The sequence below is a fragment of the Lutjanus erythropterus genome, chromosome 3, assembly GCF_056507025.1.
Source record: "Lutjanus erythropterus isolate fLutEry1 chromosome 3, fLutEry1.hap2, whole genome shotgun sequence".
Classification (NCBI taxonomy): domain Eukaryota; kingdom Metazoa; phylum Chordata; class Actinopteri; order Lutjaniformes; family Lutjanidae; genus Lutjanus; species Lutjanus erythropterus.
The window spans coordinates 11794699-11821579 of NC_139319.1; the positions used below are offsets into that span (position 1 = coordinate 11794699).

The following is a 26881-nucleotide window of genomic DNA, read 5'->3' on the forward strand; positions in this document are numbered from 1 at the left end:
CATATGTCATGGTCCAACATCACATTCACCAGAGAGGAAAGCACCCTAAAGCAAACTGTGTTTTGTGATTTCAGGCTAATGTCTTATAAATAAAATCTGACCTGATTCAAGTGTGCGCCACACTTCAGAGATAACGATAACTCGCATTAGAAAGTTTGCTGGGGATGTAGCTTGTTAGCAGCTGAGCATCTAGCACAGCAGCTAACAGCTAAAACAGTGGGGCATAAACAGCTAATTTGCCGAGTGACATGTGGAGGAGGCTTGGGAAGAGTAGGCACGGAGTGGACACTGGGTGCAAGGGTGAGAGAGACAGAAACACCCCATCCAGGTGGGATTCCTCTCGCTGTTCCCAGACCCCTGACTTGTTGGGGTCCTTGTTTTCAGATGAAGGAGGCCCTTGTAACCTATGTTAGAGTTGCGGCTGTCGCTAACCATGCTAATATCCATGCTACTGCTCTCCATGCTAATGATGCTGACCAATCTGGCTGCCATTGCATCTGACCTTAAACCATGCCTTGGGAGATCATTCAATATGTGGGATGTTGGACAAGGGATAAAAATGCTGGGCAGGTTCACCTAAAGTAGGACACTTGATCACCATAATCATACCTCCATTCTGTTCAGAAAGAACGTTAACCTAAAAACATCACAATAGCTGGACGGGGGCTTTAAAGTCCCTTAAAATACTAGGAGAAATACCTTCAGATGGTGAATGGAAGATGGAATTGAGTGTCACAGATATACTTCAAAAGTTCATGTCTATACCTGGATTTCTGACTCCAATAGGCTTGCAGTGAGGGGCCCTGAGTCAAATCTGATGCCCCCCACCCCGGTCTCAGAGACAACTGGTGAGGCACTGGGGGTCCTAATGGTGAGAGAAGACAGCGATGGGGAGAAACTAGGTGTCATGGCTGAAGGGGTAAGTCCTGTGTTCCTTGCTAAGGGCGAATATGCGTATTTGCGGGAAGAGGGCCTCCTGCTCAGGCTTGGCACACGCCCCGGCTTTCGTGGAGGTACAGTTCTGATGCCAGGCTGAGCCACTCCTGTTATAAGAGGCGGTGGGTACATGAGACAGCTCGCCTCTGCTGCTAAGTCCTCACGGCCACCTTGAAGCTCCTCGTCAGGGAGCATCCCGATATCTGTGAAAACGGAGGCCAGAGTCTGGAAGCGTGGCTCCCAGTCCAAAATGTAGTCCCAGCTATAGCTGCCCTGCAGCTGCTCCTCAAAACACACCAGCGACGAGAGAGAATCTGCAGAGGCGTGGGCCTCTGAGAGGGGGGCGTACCCATTTGTCCTCATGCTCTCCTCCATATCCCTCACCCTAAGTATGGCAGGAAGTAGTCCCTCACCTCCTCCCTCTTCTTTGAAGTGGTGGAGGCTTTCTGTGCTGGGCATCCCAGACACTAAAGATTTACTGACAGATAAAATGTGCTCTGGCCCTACATCGATTGAGTGGCACGAGACATTGTCCCCAGGTAAAGCAGATTGTGGGATCTCTGTGACCTGGTTGTCTTGCACAGGTTCATCTTTTTTACGGCAAGGGTATTCATTAATCCACTTGATCTCCTGGTCCTCAGCGGTCTCACCTTCTGCTGATCCACGGCCGCTGGAGTCTGACTGATTGTACGGGTTCAACATGTCCCTCTTGGTCACCAAAATTCCAGGCCGTCTCATCTCCTGCAGAGAGATGCAACTTTGCATTTGGCCATTGGATCTCCTGAACGAGCCTGTGCCATGATTCAGGTTTGCAGCAATGGCTGCAGCCTTTTTGATTGCCGCTTCTTTGAGCTTGTATTTAAGAACCAAGCCGACAAAAATGAGAAGAACAAGAAGGAACATGATTAGTGAGACACTCAAACTGAGCATGTGCGCATCAAGAGGCACCCCAGTGAGTGCCTCTGCTGAGCTGGAGATGTTAATGAAAACCAGGCAGTTGGTGGTCCTGGAGTCCAGTCTGGGACTACCTGCAGACACCACCAGCTTCACCATGTCCTCACCGGGATAGCTTCCTCTTCTGCGATATACGGGATCCGACACATAAATGGTACCAATTGTTTTGTTTACTGCGAAAAACACTGATGGATTCAAAAGGGAATATTCCACCAGTCCGTCAACGCCTCCATCATGGTCCATCGCCATCACGTAACCGACTGTCTCTCCAGGTTTGGCGTTTTCTGGCAGCATGAAATAGTACTGCTTTTGGGTGAAGACAGGACTGAACTCGTCTACTCCCTTGATGGTCACCTGCACTCTCAATGTAGCTGCTTTGTCGCCCTTGTCCCTGGCCTCCACTACGAAGCAGTACTCACTCTCACGTTCGTAATCGAAGGTCTGTCTGGTGTGAATGTCACCTGTTAGGGGGTCGATGGCAAAGGCCTCCTTCTTCTCAGGATTGCCACTGCCATAGTCCATGAAGCAAGAGGACAAAATGGAGTAGGTGAGCTGGCCGTAGGGGCCTAAGTCATTGTCAACAGCATGGACAGAACAGGTGTGGGTGAACGCTGGGAGGTTCTCCAGCACAGAACAGTTAACGGTCGGGAACATGAAGTATGGAGTGTTGTCATTTTCATCCAACACTGAGATGAAGACCACTGTAAAGGCCACTTTACGCTCTTCAGCTGATTCACCGCCATCAGATGCTCGGATGGTGAGAATGTATTTTGAGTCTTCCTCATAGTCAAGCGAGTGGTTGACCACTAGGAGGCCAGACTGAGGGTCGAGCTTGAGGTGACCTTTGCTGTTCCCCGAGACAATGTCATATCGAAGCAGGCTATTGGTTCCTAGGTCAGGATCCTGAGCAGTGACCTGGACCAGCTTGGTACCTACATGGCTGTTTTCACTCACCTGCGCATGGTATTCTGTGCTGGAAAAGACAGGGGCATTATCATTGCAGTCTGTCACAGTCACCATGACGACAGCAGAGCTGTTGAGCGGAGGCATCCCTCGATCAGACACACTCACTGTTAGCGCATAGCTCTCCGTGGTCTCCCGGTCCAAAGGGTTACACAGAACAAGTTTTCCTACATTTCTCATCTGATTCTCAACTGGAACCATTTTTACTTCCAGGCAGAATCGCTTCTCCTCATTTCCCCTGATGATGGCATAGTCCAAATGGGTGTTTTCAGGGCTCCAGTCTTGGTCCTCTGCAGACAGTGTGAGTAAGGTGATGTCTGTGGGTGTGTCCTCTGGGACGGTCAGCGTGTAGATGTCCTGGTGGAACAAAGGTGCATGGTCGTTGGTGTCCAGAATCAGCACATCTATGGAGGTGACAGCAGACAGCACAGGATCGCCTTCGTCTTTGGCCTCAACCAGGAGATGGATCAGGTTGCTGTTTGTGATGGCCTTCAACGGCTTATTGGTGAAAACAGACCCTACAAGACAAGATGCGTTCATGAGTGACTTAGTTTATTTAAAAGCAGCACTAATCGATATTTTTCATATTAACAATGGAGTCAATGACAATGTGCAATGTGAAGAAAGTGCCACATATATATTTACAAACCAACGGACAACTAAGTCCCGCCCTTTTCTTCTGGAGCCTCGTCAAGGTTCTCTTTTCCTTTTTTTTTTCTGTACTTGGATATGTTATGTGCTAGGCTCATCTATATTAAAAAAAACTATTTTGAAGATGGTTAAAAGATGTTGCTAGTTATATCTAAAGCTAGTTTTTTCCCCAGAAGTTGGTAGAAAGTAAAACAAAGCATAAAGGAGAGTGACTATTGAATTTAGGTTTGTAAGGTCATCAGAAAGCATCACTTCACATGAATGCATTAGGCTTGTCGCGGTAGAAGGTGTTATTGGTGTCACAGATGTTCAGGGATACATGATTACATTTCTATCCCACCACCCCTACTGTCTATGCATGTTATCAATACTTGGTCCGATGATGGACAATTAGAAACTGAAAATGTCTCCTCCGTACACCGCTGGAGGGACAATTATATGCAGCCTCAGCCAAACAGTTGTGGGGTTCACACTGACATAAAAGTAAGTATTCTGTTCAATACATTACCATAAAAGCATTAGCTGGTGCTAACTTGTCAAAACAAAGACTAACTGGCTAAACCAAGCTAGCCTTGGCAAAGGGTATAAAACTGAAATTAATGCATAACTAACATTAACAACTAACTAACTAACTAACTAACTAACTAACTAACTAACTAAGTAACTTTACAAGTTGTCTGTGTATGTCAGCTGTAGTTGTTGGAGTCAGCGTGTTTGATAGACCTGTCAAGACCTCGAAATTTAACAATGAACCAACTTTCTAAGCATTTGTTTTGCTCAAAGTACAGAGGAAACCTATAGATCTAACTTAAAAGATCAGTAAGTAGAAGGAGCATTCAGAAACAACAACAACAACAAAAAAAAGAATTATCATTCAAAAAATTATACCGTCAGTCAGTCAGATACAAAGCACTCATTCAAACAAAAGTTGATTTCATCTTACAGTGAAACAGCTTATAAGGTAGAGAAACTTAAAGCGACCTGACATCTGGCTTCACCGATATAAAACTATAAAACTTCTGTCAATTGATTAAACAGATGGTTTAACAAATACATGGATTGTTCCTGGATTTGTTTCTCTTCAGAATAAGAACTATAAAACATGTCTGCTTGTATGACAATTTACTGAGAGTTAAATCAAAATTGTCCCTGTCATTACCGCCGCAATGCAACATTATTTCCTGTGTGACCATTCTGTAATGAATTCAATATGCAGACTGTAAGAGCAAGTTTTTCTTCTTGGATGACAATTACGTGTTTGTCCATCCAATTTATTATTCCACTTAACTGCTACTTAAACTTTTCTACAGGATGACCATTAATTCTGGGGCTCTACTCTGAAGCAGCACCGTTCATTGTTTGTGCAACAAATAGGCAAAATGGAAAAATTGAGAGGCACAGCACCACAAAAAGCACCATATTACATTTTTGGATTCTTTTTAGAGAGCTTGATGCAAATTTCACTTTCCATTAGTGCTCCTCACCACAAAAATAGGGCAAATATATTTCTCTGATATTAAACTCTGGAGTTCAAACATGATAGAAGCCCATAAATCACACTTGAGTGGAAAAGACTAGCCAGAACTGAGGAGTGGTGGTTTCCTTTCAGCCCTGAAGGATTTATCTTCTTTCTTGGGTTTAGGGATTTTTAAAATTGAGATAATAGGATAGGCATGGTTCCTCTGAAGCACTTTATCTCAGTCACTTCTAATTGCCTTCTCTGCTGCTTCTCCCCCCCCCCCCCCGTGTCTGAGAAGTTGTCTCACACATCCAAAACTACAACAATATAAACACTGGAGAAGCATACTGCTACTGGCAGAGTGACAGGTCTCAGTAAAACCTCTGATGCTGTACTCTGAGATGCTCATAACCAGGGAAAGGTTTTCTCTTGGCCTTTTTCTTTGGCGTGTGCCCCTTTAACTACGCCAGAAAAACTGGTTTTAATGGAGGGAATAAAAGGGATAAATATGAAAATCAGACCACCAGACAGCAATAACTCATGAAACTTGTAAAGCCTGAGTTAATGTCTTTTACAGACGAACTACAATACATTTTGGATCATTGTTTTATCCGTCTGGTGACTTCTGAACCTCTCCCTTTTCTCTCTTTATATATATATATATACACAGTATATTGTATATACACACTGTGACGGTTCAATGAGACGTTTAGATCAGTGCACTGCAGGATGTCTTTTCCATCGGTGAAGCTGTTCTTACCATTGTCTGGCTGGATGTAGAAGCCTTGTAGTGGAGATGAAAGCAGTCTGTAGGTGATCTTGCCGTTGAGCTCAGAGTCTCTGTCAGTAGCGGAAACGGACAAAACTAATGTGTCTGCCGAAACCAACTCAGACAGCTCCACCTTGAAGAGAGGACAAATGATCAGTCACATCTGCACCACGATTATTATGAATACTCCACATCCAGTCAGATACTACAGTACTTTCTAATAAAGCATACATCAGTTGTAACACAGGCTTCATTACTGGTTAATAAACATTTATTGATGCTTCATAACTCATCACAAGTATATGTAAGAACAACTTATGGGTAGCCAGGTTTGAAAATCTCTTTGACTGGTATATAACCTTCACCAGCAGAAATGTTCTTTTTAGTTACTTAATTTCATCAGGTGGACACCTGAAATGGACTCTTAACACTTTAGGAGACGTGCATTATGTAGTATTTTACGTTTTTTTTCCAGTTGTTTTTTCTGTGTGAAAACTGGTCACCACTCACTTCCATTGTTTGGGAGATTCTGCAACAGCGTTTTCCTGTGAAACTCCAGCAGTGTTTTTCTAAATTGGATTGGGTTTGAAACTTAAACAGAAGAGCTGTGTTAAAGTTTGGATTATGGGAGATATGGGATCCAGTGTTGGTGGAGATTAGGGACCAAAAAGTAAACCTGTGCTGCATTTGACCATTTTTTTATGCAAGTTGAGGGAGGGGGCCAATGTTCCAAGAAAAAAAATCAGAATGATTAAATTTGTAAATTTACTAGATAAAAATTCACAAATTCACAAAGATTTGTGACTTTAATGTTCAGGAATTTAAGTTTTTTCTTGTAAACTTTTTTCACAGAATATTACTCCTCGGCCCTGTAACTTTTTTTTTATTTTTTAATTTTTACTACAGTGGTCCCATTATACTCAGTTCCCCACTTTTATGGAAGCGACCAACCAAATCACTGGAGCACTATAATGGCTTGTTATTGTTAGAAAGTCATCAATAAACAGTCATGATTTCACCATCTTTCATCACAAGCCATCAAGATTCATGAAAAAACTACCAATACAGATGAACTGCACAGTGCTATACTGAGCAGGTTATTATGCTGAGAGATAATGTAAATCAGGCACATGGAGTTTAGCAACCTGGAAACCAAAATTTGTCCTTATTATGTATTTAACAATGCAACTTATTCAACATTAATGACAACCTTTAAATCGTGAATTAGGCATGCTTTAGTTAGAATTAGTTCGTAGCTGGTAACCACATGTACTGTTTTATTCGTGGCTTGTTGACCCTGACCTGTTGGCATACAGGCTCTCTACCCTTTTTATCAATAACTATGTCATCTGTACCTGGTAGGAGACCTTGGTGAAGACTGGAGCGTTGTCATTGATGTCAAGCACTTGAACTTCGACCTCTCCGGTGGTCTGGTGGAGGGAATCAGACGCCCAGATGGTCAGCGTGTACTCCGTCTGCTCCTCGTAGTCCAGGGCTCGAGTCAGGGTGATCACACCGGTGTACCGGTCGATAGCGAAGGGAAAATTGGAGCTGCTGTTGTCTGAGAAGCTGTAGGTGATGGTTGAGCTCAGGTCCACGTCGTTCGCAGTCACCTGGGTGACCATGTAACCTGCTGGCAGATCTACAGGAAAACAGAAGGCTTCAAATTAAGTCCACAAATACACATAAACACAGTTTATATTCTAATCACTGGTCTTACTCTCTGCTATAACCACAGTCTCCATGGGGGGAATGGCAGGGCTGTTATCATTGACGTCCACCACTTGGACCCTGATGGTGGCGGTGCTGCTGAGTGGAGGGTTCCCCCTGTCCACGGCCTGCAGAACCAGCCTGTAATAAGAAGACAGTAAACAAATGATGAAACTTGATCCAAATACATAGTAGCAGATAGTGTACTGATGTATTATGCCACAGTAAGTTGGATATTTTCAATTATAATACTCTACATAACAGGATTGAGCACTGATATTTTACGTATTTGTACATTTTGAGTACATTTTAAAATCAGTAATTATCTTTCCGAGCAGATTTTTGACTGCTGTACTGAACTGCATTTTTCAAGAATTGCAGAGGCGTCCACAATTATGCGGTTACAGCCGAACCACGAGGATATTCCATTTTAGTTTGATCTTAATCTTTTTCTTTCCTTGTCAGGAAATCTGGCGGACAACTTTCTGATGAAGAAAAGATCGGCGGTGCACAGTCATAGCGATATTCCTGGCTCAGGATCAGGGGCCTGTTTCACTGAACTTTCAAGATAGAAGATGTGACATCTTGGAAGAGTATTGGGCCAGGAACAAGAAAAAGATGAGGAGGAAGATTTTTGTTTTAACTTTGAATTCTGAGAATAAAGTCAAAATGTCGAGAATAGAGTTTTAAAGTAAAGTTTTGACTAATCCTAACCCACTAATACAAAAGTTTGCCTTTATTCTCGCCATTTTGAATTTATTTTTGAAATGCAAAATTTAAAAAAGTCTTCCTCTTCTAATTTTTTCCAAACATGCCTGGCCATAATACTCTTCAATAGACTTACAACATGAGACACTTTACTCTCATGCATTCACTGACACTTTTCACCAATTAAGTTGTAATTTTGTAACTCAAGACTAGTAAAGAAATCTTGTCCAAAGATAAAACAATAATTATTTTGACAGTGTGCCAGTGGCAACTACTTATTTAATGTGTGTTTGTTGAATGTTAACAAAATAATTGTTGTTTTATCTTATTGAATAGTTTGATAAATATCAACAAAACACTCCCATCATGTGTCAGCTTTTTATGCAACTGATGAAAAAATCCCTCCATTAGAAAACTCACAGATGCTGGTGATGCAGACTCCAGCAACGTCAGGGAATGGGACTCTTTATTTCATAAGTAGAAACTTACTAATCTAGTTTTGTCTTGACTTTCATATATTCTATAAATGGTTACCGAATACTTTTTAACATGTGAAATCAGTGTACTTGTATGAGGGTGTGATCTCGCGGTCCAGAACGACATTGGTAGCCAGAATCCCACGAACAGAGTCTAAGATGAACGCGTCATTAGGGTCACCGGACATGATGGAGTATTCAATCTGCCCGCTCATCCCGCTGTCAGCATCAGACGCAAACACCTGCGGGAAATATGGACATTGATCGTTATTAATAAGATGATAAGACAATAAAAGATAGATTATACCTGCTTCTTGTTTCTCATGTCAAAGACGGTTTAAATATTCTCAGTATCTACCTGCATGATGTAGGTGTTGTGCGCTTGCCCCTCCCAGACAGCTGTTCTGTAGCTGCTGTACTCAAACACTGGTGCGTTGTCGTTGATGTCCAGCAGGCTGATGGAGACCCTGCAGTGAGCCGTCTGCAGCCCGCTGTCAGCCAGCACCACCAGCTGGATCTGAGGGCTCACCTCAAAGTCCAGAGAGTTATCTTTCTGCACACGGATCTCACCTGAAAGAGAGGAAAATGTATACCACAAAGTAAATTTCAGAATATTTGAAGTGGGGTCGTATAAGGTGGTTATTGATGGTGTATTAGCTAAACATAGGCTATATTTAGAATATTCTCACTGCTTTAGCTTTCCATCAGAGAACCTCACAACGGGAAACTGACGTTATATAAGGCTGTTTATATTTTAAATATAGAGTACACTTAAACCATTATAGATTTTTTTAGGTGGACTTTCCTTTATATGGCTAAAATACTTTATTTTGCTGACCCTGTCTACAGCAGTTTACTGTTATGCCCCCATGCTGGTACTCCTCTCTGCTTCTCCCTTTAAAATACATCATATAAAAAAAAAATCATATATTCCAAACCATAATATAAATATTTTAATACATTTTCATCTGTGGCGTCATCCTTTTTCACTCTGGCTTTGCAGTGCTGTTCTTTTACCAAACTGGGGAAAAATTAAAGCAAAGTAATGGAAAGAAAACCAACTTTTACACTTTTAAAAAAAGGTGCTGACAGAAACTCTTTCAGGTTCAAATTTTTGTGGTAAACCTAAAAAAGTATTCAGTTCTATGTCAGTATAATACTGTTTATTTAAGTCTGAGTTTGAGTCTAACTGTGTCAAATTCTTGACTTCATGTAGACGTGAATCCAGACAAACAGTTTGGGTTGGAATATGATAAAATCAGACGGGCAATAATCATAATTCTTTAGGAAATACTTGTATATAAACAACCAGATGAAGCTGATAAGTTGAAGACATTTTGAAGAGAGACACAGAAAATAAGCCCAAAACGGCTGGATTAGAAGCTCTGATTGGTCATAAATAAACAGTGGGTGAGTCCTGGAAATCAAAAGTTATTTTCTGGATACTTCTGTGGAAAATAAAATGGATGAGTGGATGGGAATTTGCGCTATTAGCATAACTTAAAAGATGAAAGCCTGCGTGACGCTTCAGCAGGAATTCCATCTGCTAATCAAAACCAGTGAACGTTGGATGGACAGCAAGACAAACGAACAAAACCAATGTTTGGGCTAGTAAAATTTCATAATGTTTCCTTACCCGTGTGACGGTTGATGGAGAAAATACGATCCTCGTTGCCACTGAAGATGGTGTATGTGATCCTTTGTCTGCTGTTGGTTGGGTCACTGGCCTCCACTTTTGCAATCCAAGTGCCTTGAGGAAAAGAAAGTTAAAAGGTTGATGAGATTGTTTAAAATGGACTGTTCACTCCAAAATAAAAAATGCATATTTTTCCTCTTACCTGTGGTGCAATTTGTCCATCAAGACTGTTTTGGTGTGAGTTTCAGAGATATCAGCTGTAGAGGTGTCAGCCTTCTTTTGAACATTATGGGATTAGATGGCACTTGGATTATTTAACTCAAAGCGCCAAGAGTGGTGACAATAAATGTGTCCGAGCTGGAGCTACGACCAGACTACAAACTACAAATATGTTCTCTACCACCCTGCCTTCTTCTCTCTGTTGTCTGCCTGTTGTCCTGTCACAAAATAATAGATCTGAGTATATTCCTCATTTTCTCCCTGATGATCTGAATAACTCACTAGATTTATTGCAAGTTGCTTAATATTTATTTATATATGAAATATTCTGGCAGTTAAAAGAGACCTGTGGTTATGGGTAGGCAGAGGACCAAATCACTGCGAGGCATTTATGTGGATATGCAATCTTTCAAAACTTAAAAATGCATTGTATTGCATCTGTAATTTGCACGGCTGCTTCGTCACAACAACAATAACACCGACTAGACACTGACAGACAACAGTTTTATAACTAGATTCAGGAACAAAGACCACGCCTCGGGCAGTTTCCGCACAACAAGTAAGCACACCTCATCTGTTTCCTTACCCTTTGACTCTGTTTTCACATCCCTCCATCCCTCAAACCTTAACCTCCTCCCTCCCTCCTTCCCACAACCAACCTCCAGACCCCTACCTCATCATCCAAGCTATCCTCCATCCTTACTAACCAATAAATTCTTCAGATGCATATCTTTGCTGGCGTGGGCTTTGTTAGCAAAATCAAAAATATTGCCAGGGACAATTCAGTAGTCCCAGAGCTTAAATATTTGTAGAGGCATGTCCCCATTGTCCCTACCCAGTTCTATGCACTTGCAAAAATGCCTAAAAAATACATTTTTAAAAACTCATCAGCAATGTCTCCTTCCAGAAATCATGACCCAGTTACTGAAGTTAAACCACAGACCTTTTGTTCCTACTGAACTACACCCACCAACTGTTTCACCATGCAGAGGGAAGCATGCATCGGCACATGAATGAGAAGCTACATCTCAGCCGAGGAGGAGGCCGTTATCGTTTACAGTCTACGCTAACACAAGCACTAGCCTCCCGTCCATGAGTAGATGCACACTTCCTTCTATGCACTGATTTGGTTAGCATGTGTAGTTAGAAAGAAAATAGTTCCTACAACAAGGTCTGTGGATTATCTTGAGTAACTGGAGACACTACTTTGGAGACTTTCAAGGTTATTTTTTGGCACTGTGCTATCTAGTCCCATTATACTGGAGAGAAGGCAGACTTCTCTGTGGCTGATATTTCCAAAACTTTGCAACTCACACCAAAATAATCTAAATGGATAAACAGAACTACGGGTAAGAGGAAAAATGTGTATTTTTGATTTTGTAGTGAACTGTCCCTTTACTGGTATCAGTGAAACTAGAAGGACTAGAGGTGTTAAAACGTACCAGCCCTGCTGTTCTCCTTGACAGTAGCGTTGTACACTTTGTTAGTGAACTGCAGTCCTTCGTGTTCCCCCTTCAGCTGGATGAAAAACAGGCAGGTGGAGGTCAAAGCAGGTCGTCCTCGGTCTGAAACCACCACCTGCAGCTTCCTCCCAGAGAAACCTGCTCTCACTCGTCTCCTCAGTGAAATCTCTCCTGTGTCTCTGTTGATGTCAAACAGATTCTCCTCATCTGACAGCATAAACTGGACAGTCCCGTTCTCACCCTGGTCGCCGTCTGTTGCCGTCACCGTGGTAATGATCTGGTTTGGTAGAGTCCTCATGGAGACCCATGCGTTGATGGGGTTCTGATCGCAGACCGGCACGTTGTCGTTCACATCCTCCACCTGTATGGTCACCGATGCCACAGAGCTCAGCGGCCCCTGTGTGCAGCCGTCAGTAGCCACAGCTCGGAGGGTGTACTGAGCCCGACTCTCTCTGTCCAGAGACCTGGTGGTGCGGATCACCCCGGTCAGAGGGTCAACTGAGAAGGCGCCCTGGCTGCTGTCCTCCGTCAGAGAGTAGGTCACATCCCCGTTGGAGCCCTCGTCAGGATCAAAGGCGCCGACACGCAGGACCTCGGCTCCTGCAGGTAGGCCCTCGCTGACGGAGGCGTGGTAGCTCTTACGGGTGAAGGAGGGGATGTTGTCGTTCTGGTCCAGCAGCAGCAGCTGGAGTTGGGTGGTGGAGCTGAGCGGGGTGGGGCCGTAGTCCCGGGCCTGTATGGTGAGGGTGTAGTTCTGCCTGTCCTCACGGTCGAGGACCTGAGTGGTGCTGAGAACGCCGGTGTGGCTGTTGATGGTGAAACGACCTCTGTAGTCCTCGCCTAAGGACAGGGGACAGATATTAAAACCTCTGGAAGGTAAGCAATGAAATGCTGTGGACAGGGGCATCAGCAAAAGGTATTTTAGCCACCTAAAAATATTTAATAGTTTAAGTTCAAGCTAGGTTTAGAGGACATGGGAGTTGCTGGTCTATGGCTGCCTTGATCTGTTAATGTGTTAAAATGCATAAAATCGCACCAACAAACTAATTCAGAGCCGAATTACTTTACTTTCTGCTGACCAAGACAGCAGTAGACCAGCAACTTCCATGTTCTGTGAGGTAAAATTACTGTTTCTGTCAAACTCTGGAGAGAAATAATGCCTTATGTTCCACGTTGCTGAATTGGCTCAAACTTAAAGCGGCAGATTAAGCAGGAGCAGAAAGAGGTTTTCTTGCAAATGTTTGATGGGACAACTGATGTAGATTTAATTAGAAGTCATTTTTGTAATAAATATTTGAGCATAATCACGACCAATTTAAATGCAATATCAGGAAAGTGTACACAAACTTTTGAATTTGGATGAAAAGAAATTTCTAATACTTTTTAGATGCTTACTATTATGAACATGAAACCTTAAATTACATAGTTAGATGGCTATCAGGTTTCCAGAAGTTAATTCCTGTTTTATCACAACTTTGGTCTTATTTTTGTATATTGTCACATCATTTTTGTCTGCTATGGTAGCACTGTATTGCCGAGATCTTAACATTTGTATGACTAAGTCTGACACAAGAGGTCAGACATTCAGTTCAGCCAGATTATCAAATATATCTACTTATTTGAAGGTAAAATTAGTGAGAGCACCTGAAATGTCACTTATAATCCCTCATTGCACAGAAATACTGAAAATAAGATTATCTAGTTATTACTATTTTTATTGCTATGCACCAAAATCACTGAGGCAAACTCCTCGTATGTGTAAATCTACTTGGCAATAAACCTAATTCTGATTCTGAATGCACAACTATGGCGAGTACGATAGCTCACATCTGAAGCAGTAAATTGGTTTGTTAACTGGGATTATGTTTACAATGGTGAGTTTGTGTATTAATTTTATAATTTGCCTCAAGCTGCTCCTCCAAATTAGTTTGGCTTAACCTCAGGGTTTGTTACAAACCTCTATGATCGATTACTTTCTTTTCCCTTTGGACATCACTTTCACAATTTCGATGAGTTCCCAAATCTAAGCAATTAACTTGGCGAGTATAAGATTATTACTGACAGAAATGTTGGCCCAAATATCTTGGTTCCTCACCTAATATGGAGTAGTGTATGGTTCCGTTCTCCCCGTGGTCTGGATCAGAGGCCTGAGCGGTGTGGACAACACCAGGGGGGAGATTTTCCGGCAGGCTGATCTGGAACGATGACTGCATGAACTCTGGAGGGTTGTCATTGTCGTCCAGCACAGAGCACAGCACTGTGGCCGTACCAGACAGAGGCCGCGTGCTGCTGTCACGAGCCTGGACTGCACACAGGAATCAAAAGGAATTCACACGTGCGTTCACAGAAGAAAAAATCTTGGTCTTATTTTTATTTCATTTTATATTAAATCGGCATCTAATGAGATCAGAGTTAAACAGCAGTTTCTGCTTTTTTAATTTGTTTACTTATTTTTTCTTGGCCTTTTACATTTATTAGATAGCTGACAATAGAGTTGCAGACAGGGAGCAGTTATTTAGAGAGAGAGAGAGAAGAGGGTATGACATGTAATAAAATTTCCCAGCTGGAATTGAACCAGGGACATTGTGATCACAGAATTCATCTCAACCGCTTTGCCCCGATCTGTGGTTCTTATTTACTTCTTGGACTGAAATTCAAGTGAATAAATCAACATGACTAACAGTCTACAGCAATGCTAGCATCTTTGTGAGGTGCTCGGAGCTAAACGCTAAGACCAACACGCTCACCATTTAGCAGGTAGGCTATAATGTTTGCCTTAGCTTAGCATGTTAGCCTGCTAACATTTGCTAATTAGCAGCAATCCAAAAAACAACTTTAGTTTTGGTATTTGTCAGGGGTGTGGACTTGAATCAGACTCAAGTCATTACTTCGATAACTTTAGAGTTCTCTTGTGAGGTAGCTGCATTTCGTGAGAATCCACCTTGCTAGGCTTCAGGTTATCTGTTTGTGTCCAAACCAAAAGTGGTGCAGCCAATCAGTGCCCCAGGAGGGACTACTGGCAGCTGGCATGGTTTTAGGTGTGACGACTGCAGAGGTTGGTGTAAATACTGTGATAGCATCAGTTATATCAGAACTGGAGAATATTTCTTCATTGAAAGAAGAACAAAGAACGGCTCTAAAGGCTTTTCTCCATGGAAAAGATGTGTTCGCTCTTCTCCTGACTGGCTTTGGCAAGGGTTTGATGTGATTGGTTGAAGTTAGCCTGTCCTAAATGTGATAGATGGTTCATCTAATCACCAAAGTTTGCCATGAATCAACTTATTTTCCTCCATTTCCTGAATCAACTCACGTTAACGCGATTCATTCTAAGCAAGTCAACACTTAATTTCCCCAGACCCACTTTATTTGACCAATCTGACAGCATCCAATCAAGTTGCAGGAGAGAAACAGGAAGAACTAATGTTATGTTTCTGGGCTTCAGTTGAAAAAAATTATACCAAAGATGATTTTTTTAGTGTAAACAAGAAAAGAATTGCAGTATGCAAAAGCTGTAGGTTGAAAAATTACAGATGACGATACAACAACTTCCAACTTCATTCTGCATTTCAAGTTGCACAAAGAATAGTAAGTTGGGACTCTAAACTTAGTTTACTAAGACTTGGGACTTCACTCTGGACTTGAGTGCAAAAACTTTAGGATTCAACAAAGTCATTAAAGATTCATCTTCTGGGGAACGTTGTTATCTGTATCAAACTGCATGAAAAATCACCAAAATGTTGATGAGATATTTCAGTCTAGATCAGACTGACAATGCTATCCATAAAACCATGTTTCTAGTACGACTAAATATGAAATACAACTAATACAACGGTAGCTAAACAGCTCAAAAGGGCCACAGACTGTTTTAATAATAGCCCCTTTAATAACACGCATTTCAAATAACAGTGTATTATTGTATTTCTGCTCAGTAATCTCAGTCTGTAAGCATCACAAGGAGCCAATCTTTTGGCATTTTCGATTTAATAGCTGTACAGATCTGAAGAATGAAAAAAAAAATCCTGTCAACATAAAATATACTGTGACAGCTTTTAATACAAGCTGAAACGAACTTGGTGTTTTATTTCTTTCCAAATTCATCTGCAGCCAGAGAAAATTGTCCCCACATATTTCGGTGTTTCCCAATAAGCCCTGTATGATTCTGGCACAACTTCAAGACTTTCAGGCTTTCCTGTTATTATATTTTGTTATTATATTTAATTGTTCATCATACTGCTGACTGTGCAAATATTATGATAAAACATCTGAAAGCAGTTTATCACTAAACACTGCTGAATAGTTTGAATGTAATTACTGCGTGTGCCCACGAGAGAGTGAAAGCAAACACTTGAAAAGGCAGAGGGTGCAGCAGCAGCGCAGTCAGCAGAGGTTAGATATACTGTAGCTCAGTCCTTTAAAAGCCTACTGTTTCCTTTACATAAATCAATCTGCTCAATAACGTTGCTTTCACACAAAAGGCGGACCTTGAATTCTTTATGACTTTGGCCGTGAAGCATGACAAGAGAGAAGGCAGAGAATGAGAAACAGAGAGGGCTGGTGAACGAGAGGACTGTCTGCGTTTGATAGAGACTGCAGAAAACGCTTTTATATGTTTTGTTTTGGGAGGTTTAGATTATTTTAGATGTTTTAATAAGCCTTTAGTGGGAAAATCTGAGCAGGTACTGACTTAAACATGAAGCCAAGCAGGAACATTGAACATATAACAGAATCACAGGATTTCAAGCAGTTGGTTGTGCTTGTATTCTTAGTTTTACACTGGATTTTTATTAAATTATGCTCTTGATTCCGGAAATCCTGATCCCAGAAATCGATGTTGCAGGCAAGTGTGAACCGAACATGATGTCATGCATTATGAAGTTTGCCATCTTGGATTCTTTGCAACCAGAGCACGTGCCGATGAAAGTGTGGTGGTAGGTGACTTGGGCGGTGCTCGGTTTTGGCTCGTCGATTTAGCAAGAAGTAATGGCCGTCTGCCCGGTTGTGATCTTTGTCATATTACAACAAAACAGTACAGTCAAATATGTTTCTGAGAACATTTTTAGTGAGATTTAGGCAATGCAGCAACAGAATATTAATCTATATTTGCCTAGTTTGATAGTTTGACCTGAGTTTCGGGAGGTTGAGTTTGAAACAAGAAGAAGAAGAAAAAGATGGCGGCTGCCTGGTCGCAAACTTTTTTTGTATTACAACTAAATAGTAAACAAAAATATATTTCTGAAAACGTTTGAAGTGAGAAATAGGCACTGTAGTAACAGTAATCCATATCATTGGTGTGTGATTGTCAATCACACGCTAGCTTCATCGTCTATTTTACTCTAAATGGGACCGTAATTTACAAAATGAACATCACGCTGTTTAGAGGAAGACTGGAAACTCAGAAGGAAACTGCATACTGAGGTAATTAATCAAGTGAGAAGTAATGTCATTATCTTCATACAATCGGACTACTTGCAGCCAGTGTTGTCGCCCCCTGCTGTCCTTCAGAAAGAATGCATGTTTAAGTCCTGCTTCTCTTTTCAGACGCAGGTCTATGGAGCTTTAAACTTACATGAACTCACTGCAGACTCTAAACATGTGTCCATCTGGTAATTATGAGACTAACTTCAGCCTGGTGTCTGACCTGCAGTGCAGCAGTGACTTCTTTTCTCACTCATCAGCACCTGATTGTGATTGATTGCACAAACTTGTAAAAACTCGGAAGGTTTTATTTTTTTCCCTTGGACGTTGCAACATGCCGCTCTGATTGATTACAGCCAAGAAAACGTACGGTGATCGATCATTCACTCACCTGCTGAGCTGAATCCGGAGATTCCATGCAATATGTCCATGCAGTTACAAGATGGTGGTTTTAACTTTACTCATTAAATACAGAGCGATACAGGGCCACTGCTCGTTTTCCATGAAGCTTAATATGCCTAAAATTATATTCATAAAAGTTTTATCATTTCTAGTGACGTTAGCGGAGGCGCACGGGAACTTCCACTATAAAACACTGGGAAACCCTGTTATCTGAATGTCCAGATGTTTTTTTACTTTATCTTCAACAAGGTTTTTTGAAAGGGTAAAATTTTCTTAAAGGGATATTTCATAATTTTTAAGTAGGTGATCAGAACACCCCCAGTTTGGAGAGGCAGCAGGAGTACTGGTGTAGGAAGCTAAGCAAAGTGTATTTTAGCCACCTAAAAAAAGACCCACCTTAAAAAAATCAATATCAGTTTAAGAATATACTATAGTTACAGCTGTTAATATAAGCTGAATATCACTCAACCAGACTCCTTTGGCAAAAATCTTAATTTTGCCTTGCAAAACACAAGAGTTGTCGGTCTACCGCTGCGTTGATCTGTTAGTTTGTTTGTGCTGTTGTGCGACTTTGCTGAATCTGAACTAGCTCTTTAAAACACTTAAGTCACACGAAAACACAAAGAAAGTAACTAATCGAGGCAGCGCTTCATCAGCAACTCCCATGTTCTGCAAGGTAAAATTACTGCTTTTGTCAAAGAAGTTTGGTGGCAGGAACAGAGCAATTTTTCAGGCAATATAACTTCAGTTTCCTGTCAGAAAAGGCTGTCTGATGGCACAGTTAAGTAGTCAAACTATTCTAAATATAGCTCATACTTAAACTGATATTATTTTTTTTTAGATGGGCCTTTTTGTAGGTGGCTAAAATCTGCTTTGTTGCTGACCATGTTCACATCAGTACCCTGCTTAGCTTCCAACCCTGGTACTCCTGCTGCTTCTCCAAACTGGGAGCATGCTCACCTATCCCTTTAGATTACATGCAACTCTTAAAATGAGTGATAAACATGATCACCCAAAAGGCACTAATTCTGTCTCTGAGGTGTAACAGGTTTTAACTGTGAGAGTGTTGATGTGTGTCGTACCTCTGAGGGTGAAATGCTGCTGCTGCTCTCTGTCCAGGTAGGAGGTGGTGGTGATCAGACCGGTGTAAGGGTTGATGCTGAAGAGCTCGTAGCCGGGGCCGGGCAGCAGACTGTACCACACCACCGCATTCTCCTCTGGAGGAGGGACACAGCAGGTTAATGTGTGTTTTTACAAGCTCAGGAGTACTGTTAACAAGTACAGTTCAAAAGATTTATTAAGACGCAGGATAAAGGGCTCTCTGTCTTCACAGCCAAAACAAAAACACACTAATTAAAAAAAAACAACTCAAGAAGGCTTGGAGGAGTAATGGATTACATATAACAGGATACAAATAAGGGCAACCGTATTACAGTTACAGTTGTAATCAGTTTACAGATACATTTAGTAAAAATGGGGATTATTAGTTTTCCCACCATGCACAGTGCAGAAACAGCTGCCAAGTCATTATCATGGTCTCGAGTGAAAAAATTCTTCACTGGGTGGAATTTTTTCTGTTTTTTTGTCTTTAAATCAATCAATCAATTAATTGCGCACAACAAAGGAATTGGAACAGCTGGACAAACAAATAATAAACTAACAACAAAAATAAAAACATTCAGAACTGCAATGATTAATCTATTACTAACTGGCAATTAAATTAATCTGCATCTATTTTGATAATTGATTAATCAGTTTGAGTCATTTTTTAAATTAAAAAAGTCAACATTCTTTGATTTCAGCTTCGTAAATGTGAATTTTTTGGGGGTTCCTTCAGCCCTCTGTCACTAAACTGAATATTTTTGTGTTGTGGGCAAAACAAGACATTTTGGGCTTTTTCACCAATTTCTGACATAACATAGACTTATCAGGTAATTGAGAAAGTAATCTGATTAAAACTGATCGACTGATAAAATGAAAATAATCATTATTTGCAGCCCTAAAACACCATATTAGGTAAGTAATCAAGTTGCATTACTTTAATATTATGATACTTGGATTACGTTACTGACGACATTTTCTAACAGGTAATTAGTAACTGTACTAACTCATACATTTTTAAAGTAACCCTCTGAATCCTGAACTCAACATATCATCTTAAAACACATAAAACAAGTCAGGAATTTTTAAAGGAACTTCTATTTACCTGCCGGGACTAAGCTGCTCTAACTTACTTGTAAATTATATCTGATAAGTGTTTCATATACAGTACGTTCTCTGTTGTCATCTTCCTTAATTTCAATGTCATTCCCACATTTTGTCTCCAGATATTCTTGTCATGGGAATTATGAATTTTAAAACTGAAATGTAAGACATCAGTTTTAATTGACTGGCTTTTTAATGTCTAAAACAAGATAATACTTTCCCTCAATTTTCATGTTCTCCATCAAACCTGCTATTTGTTTTCTTGGCTTTATGTCAGTCAAAGGTCAAATGTAGCACGTCATCAGGCGAGTTCATGTGAGTCTGCTTCCAGTTCAGACGGGTCTTATCTGACACCAAACTGAAACCAGAGGCTGTTTTGTGACGTGACGCCTTTAAAAACTTGACAGCGGGGCAAAACCTTTATCCGAGTCCAGTGCTGCTCTAGTCTGGCCCTGCTGCATTCAGGTCTCACGGTTCTTCTACTGGCTTCCACACATAAATCGTTTTGAAATGACACACAAACTGTGGTGGTGAAGCTGAACAGAATAATCATCTGAGCTTCAGAGGATTTCTGCAGAAATTTTCAGGAGGACAAGTGAAAAGTTGGTCTGTCCTCTTTTTTCCTGTACAAGACAATGAATGAATGTGGTGTTCATGGACTTAAAATAGTGTGGGAGCACGTTCCTACCAAAGAAATGAAACCTGCTGGAGCAGAGCAGGGACTTCTGGCACAACTTCACATTCTCATATTATTAAGCATTTAAAAATTAATGGGGAAGCGTCAGTCTCACAATAAAGTTTATTCTTTATTTGATGTAAGTATAGGACACTTAAACCACAAGTGATGCTGCAGTTTAACCTTTTATGAAACACGTCTACACATTTTTATATTGTGAGCACCTCAAACAAAACTCAATCCATACTTTAGTTTGAAGGTCATTTCCTGTTTTGTTGTTTTTAACAGTCTAAAAACTGTTCAATGATCATTTACAGATGCAAAGATGCTCCACAGAATGAGTCAGAAGCTCTTTTGTGCCCACAAGAGTGAAACTGTTGAATGACACGTGACATTTGCTTGTATATATCTGTTCCCTTATTTTTAGGTGCAATAGGTGCATTATCAGCCTATTATTTTTTAAATCAGGGTTCAAGCCCTTCTGCGGTTGTGTTGATTTATTTTTATTATATATTTATTTTTAAATTGCTGAGATGAGCTAGAAACATGAAACTCAACTGGCCTGACTGAACTTAAATCTGAAGCTCCATGTTGACTGGTGCAAGTAGGCGTGACCAATCGCATATTTGCTCATAACTCAAGATGCCTTTGAGTAATCCTGATTAAACCGATTAAACTGTCTCCTAAACATACACACACAGTTTCATTAAAATCCGATGAAGGAGGGACAAATGGTGGAACTTTAAACACGCAATTATTGTAACGCTGCAGGCTTTGTGATGATGAAACAAGCGTGTGATTGGTCCCACCATTTCTGTAAACAGAATTAAATTAGCTGAAGTGACTTTGCTCACTTTTGTGAAGCCTGAAACCTGCTCGTTGCTGACAGGAGCTTTAATTTTTGGCCGATTCAGCTGCTTCCCTCTGGGTGCAAAAGGGTTTGAACTTGCAAATTGCTGTTTATGACTTATTTTATCAATCGATTTGATTGTACTTAAACTGATATTTAATTCACTGGCTAGGTGGGTGAACAAATGTTCACGCAGCACATAGGATCACAGTGAATATTCATCAAATGAACTGATTTCATGAGATAAATAGCCAATTATTCAACACTTGTAAGAAGAGATTTTCAGGAAAGAAAACATGAAAAAGTGAAAGAAATAAAACATGAAAAAGATCAGCATGTCCCAATAGACTGTAAATATTACATGGTGGTCAAATCTTACCACAAAACTTTTCTGTGAATATTAAAGCTGCATCTGCTTTTCACTTCACAAACAGATGAACATTTGCTTGACAAAGTGAAATCCAGGACACTCAGAGTAACACAAAGGTTAGCTGTCACACTCACTGATGCTGCACATCTCCTCCGACCGACTCCAACATATGGAAAATGGATACAGAAACCAACACAGGCACAAAACAATGGTCATCTTTGGGGATCGTTTGGGGGGTGAGGGGGAGCAGCAGAAATGATAATCAAATAAGACTGGTGGGAGAGCCGGCTGAGCTGCCAGACGAGCCGATTCGAGGAGACAGATGAAAACACGGCGCCTATTGGCACAGATGGCTTGGATTATGGAAATCATCATGAGAGAGGACCTTTCAGATCTCCCAGAGGAGCTGTGTGCTTGCTGTTCTTGGACAATTCTCACCCCCAAGAATGTTAGTTCACATCGAGACCCCTCCTGTACAGATCCTCCTGCCACATGCCTCCCCCAACACCTCCCGTATTTAAAAGGATTCGTACTGTCAACACGACGAGATGAAGTGGGATTCGGGAGGCCCCGCGCGCAACGTGTTAAAATAAACAGGGCCGATGTGTAGATTTGTGAATATGATTAGGGGGTCAGATGAATGAGATCTGCTGGGATGTACAGTGAACATAAAGCACGTGAAAAAAGACACAAATGGAGCGACACGGGAGGGAAAAGGGCCAGGGGTTGGTTTCAATTAAACTGCTAATGGAGTGAAACAAAACAGACGATAGCCTTGATTCACTGCAGCGCTGACGGTTAACCAAAACACGGCAGGGTGAGCTGCTGCTCAGCTCTAGTTTGTCATGTGTTACTATGCTTTAAAAGTAATGAAAAGGATCTGTCATACTATACTGTCATACAGAAAACTGTTGCAGAGGAATTTATTTTTTTTGCCATTTCGTTAAATATTTTAAATATTGCAGCAAGTTTAAATTACACAGAAAAGAGGAAAAAAAACAACAAATCATATCTTCATAATTTATAAAATACATTATTATTTAGGAGCTCAGATGCTTTGTTCTTCAGTTTAATTTTATTTTAATGTGTCACTATGTGGTTTGATGTATATTGAGTCTATGGTTTGAGGCTGACACATGCTTGTGCTGCCACCTAGGTGCTTTGGAGGCTTACTGCCATCTCCACTTCCACAGGACGATTTCAGGCTGAACCTAAATGCTGCTGGATGGAAATTTTGCAACAGCATCCAAACAGAACATAATTTAAAGACAAGCAGACTCCTCAGTTTATTTGATCATCTTCCAGTCTTTCTTTTTTTTTTTTTTATCTCTACAGCCCCAGAGCCACACATTAATTTTAGAGGGTTTTACAACTTGTACGACATGCAACATAATATATTCTGAAACTCTCAGATCAGAAAAGAAAAAACTGCATAAAAGGGAGAAACCTGCAGAAGAGAGATGAGTCTTCCTGCCAGGATGGACAGACACGCAATAGGTCCCATATCCACCAAGTCCGTGGTTCCCAACTTTTTTCTGTCCCCTTATTTTATTGAGTCAGACATGATATAAAAAGCTGATAATTATTACCTGAATCTTTATCGGTGGCGGAGACCCTGATCACTGGTTCTCCGGGGTCTCTGTTCTCCGCCACGCTGGCATTGTAGATGCTCTCACTGAAGACCGGCGACTGGTCGTTCACGTCCCCCACCTCCACCGTCAGAGTCTGGGTGGAGGAGAGTGAGGGCAGGCCGTGGTCCACCGCGCGCACGGTCAGACGGTGGACACGTTGCGTCTCATAGTCCAGAGGGGACGAGAGAAACAAGAGGCCTGTAAGGAGGACGGAAGAAGATGGACGGTGAATGTCATAAACAAGAAGAGATATGGATTTTTTAAATCTTATAAGGAGAAGTGGCTTGAAAACTCAAGTGATATACAATAGAGTTGTCACAACACTAGAACCTCGACATGACACTAGTATAAAATAACAATAACAAATACCTCTTTCTATAGCAGTGTGAGAAAAAAAAAGTCTTTGGCGCACAAAACAGGAAAACTGTCATGACTAGAAGGGAAGTTGAAACTGACATAAAGTTCATGAAACTTCACAGCCACAAATGAGAGATCTGGGGTTTAAATTTTCTCATGGTCTTGGTGTCATGTGGCATTTTGGAGGAATTTGAGACCATTTTATACATTTTCAAGTGGTCAGAAATGTTTAATTTTGCACCAAATATGTGTAATAAATGATATTCACCCCAAAACTCATGAGATACGATAGAGCACAGGAATGGCTATCAGATACTTCAAATACACTCTAAACTTTTTATATTTCATGGTGCACCAAAATACAAGATTATTTCAGATTTATGACGAGAAAAACATATATGCTGATACAGATATGACAGCAGTGAGCAGTGAGCTCAGGTGTTTATCAGTCTAGTCATTAATTAATTAATGATGACTTGTAAAAATTGCACCTGTTTTCTCTTCCAGTGTGAAAACTCCTTTCTTGTTTCCAGCCAAGATGACGTAGGAGACGACCCCATTTTCGCCCTGATCTCCATCTATGGCCACAAAATGATGCAGCAGACTCCCCACCTCTGCATCCTCCATCACCTGAGCCGTGTCCGCTGATATAAACACCGGCCGGTTGTCGTTCACATCCAGCAGGAACACCTGAGCCGTCACCGACGTCTGTTTACGCTCGTCCTTCCTCTTCGCCTGGTCGGTGGCTGTCACAGTGAAGGCGAAGCTGGCCGTGGTCTCCCGGTCTAAAGGCGCCGCCACAGTCAGGCTCCCGCTGTAGGGGTTGATCTGGAAGGGGAAGCGTGATGAGGAGGCACTGAGTTTGGGGTCAAAGGTCAGGGAGTAGCGGAGGGCACTGTTAGAAAAGGTCCCATCCGCGTCTCTGGCATGAAAAGCAAACGCCAGTGACCCGACTGCAGCGTCCTCCAACAGACCGAACGTCACCAGTTTGTCAGGGAACCAGGGCGTGTGGTCATTTACGTCCTCCACCATCACACTGACCAGCACAGACACGTTCACCTCAGGAGCCAGTCCCGCATCTTCAGCTTTGACCATGAGGAAGTACTGCACTGCAGCCTCGTAGTCCAGCGGCTGGTTGATGTATATGTCACCAGAGGAGCTGTCAATGCCGAAGTGAATGCTGCCGTCACCCTCAGAGATGGAATAGTGGAATTTCCCTTTATCTGCAACGCTGGCAGAGCCGATAACAGTTGCTGGCTCCGTGTCCTCTCTCACCGTAAAACGCCTCACGATTTGGTGGTCAGATCGGCCGTGCAGAGCCTCTAATCCATGAACCTGTGAGTGAAATACACAGAAATACAGTGTGATATTGTGTGTTACTGGAGTGAATGAAACTTACACACCGAACATTGTGTCACCACAGGGTCTAAATAAAGACTTTAATATACAGTAAAACCTTTCAGTAAAACAGTAAATGTCTCCCCCTGGTGCCAAACTTAAGCTACTCAAAAATTTGTTCTTTTGAGCAAAATCACAACACGTCTGTTTCAGTTTTGTATTATAAATATCGTGAATAGGCAAGAGCCAATTTTAGGACAACTACTCTGAGTTTTTATTCATATAGTGGATCATTTTTGAGACGATGGGAATTTTTTTTGTGTCATGTTATCTCTTAATTGCAGATGGAGCTGTTATCTTTGTACAGCATGTAGTGATGCACATACTCAGGAACTTGCAATATTATACGTAATTGCTTACTTACTGTTATACCTATACTTAATTAATACTTGCAATACTTGCAACTTGCAGTATTTAGCGTGTGGACAACATTTCTTCTTGACGACATTTGTCTTGAAAAGGAAACATCAAGTCGCAGCGGAAAAGTTGTGATGTTATGTGCTTTATGTTTGTATTTTGCTTCACCTGCCAGGGGACTGGGGATGAAAATGAGCTTTTAGCTATATCTCTGTCTAATGCATCAGAGTTTAAGTAGTGACCTTTATTTTCTTTCAAATAAATTTATACATAAAATAAAATAAAATAAATTAAAATAAAATAAAATAAAATAAAAATCAATAAAAAAAATTTTTTGAACAGAGAAACTAGGAAAATGGCGGACAGTGAAGTCCAGATCTTGGACCTTAGTAAAAAAAGAAGGCATCTGTGTGGATTATAACAACTAAAATGACCAAAAAATTATTCTGTAAAATGTGTATTAAGCCAACACAGAGTGCAGTAACTTATGACAGAGTAAAAATATCTAATTATTATATCCTTCATTCAACAACAGAATACAAAAACATACAACAGTATATCCAGCAGGAGTTTCAATTCAAACGGATATTATAAGTCATAATAAAGTGGATAAATGACTGTACCTGTACATGAATGACTGCTGTGTCCTCCAGAGGTGTCGCTCCGGTGTCCTTGGCTCTTATTTTCAGAGTGTAGTACGGTTCAGTGTTCTGGGTGTAAAGCTCCGTTGTTCTGATGTCTCCACTTTCACTGTCAATCTCAAAGTGTCCAAAACCGTCCTCCTCTAAACCAACAGAGACAAATACAATATAGTGATACTCAGGGACACATCATTAGTGACACTTACAACAAAGTGTGCACTGCACAGGTCCTCATATCCAAAAAAAAACATATTGTTCATAACTCACCTGAAACCAGTGAGAAGATGACTGTTCCATTTTCTCCTGCATCTAAATCTTTGGCAAACATGTTCGTCACCAATGATCCAACTGGTAGACCGGCCCAAATCTACAATACAGAGAGGAACGGTGTGAGCTACACTGGATATGACAATAAAATAGCCGATTGCTGAATCTAATTTCCACAATGTCCCTCCATATTTACCTGAACACTGAGCTCCTTGCTGGCAGGCAGGTGTGTAAACTGTGGACTGTTGTCATTGATGTCGGTGACCAGGATGTAAACAGTGGCGGTGGCGTTGAGACGAGGGTGACCCTGGTCTGTCACCATCACCTTCAGACTGTGCTGGCTGTGCTGCTCCCGGTCCAACGCCACC

At 41.3% G+C, this 26881-nt stretch overlaps 1 protein-coding gene across 1 annotated transcript; it reads right to left on the reverse strand.

Moving 5' to 3' along the window:
- Positions 1-654: 654 nt before the first annotated feature.
- Positions 655-26574, reverse strand: dchs2 (dachsous cadherin-related 2). The gene is made up of 14 exons (XM_084715023.1): positions 26521-26574; positions 26229-26423; positions 24342-25185; positions 23452-23691; positions 18844-18978; positions 14040-14249; positions 11924-12784; positions 10263-10376; positions 8985-9196; positions 8717-8868; positions 7453-7583; positions 7088-7374; positions 5724-5865; positions 655-3371 (listed from the first exon to the last, which is right to left on the reverse strand). The coding sequence occupies exons 1-14, from the start codon at positions 26572-26574 to the stop codon at positions 760-762; spliced, it is 6189 nt and encodes a 2062-aa protein (XP_084571149.1). The 3' UTR covers positions 655-759.
- Positions 26575-26881: the final 307 nt, after the last annotated feature.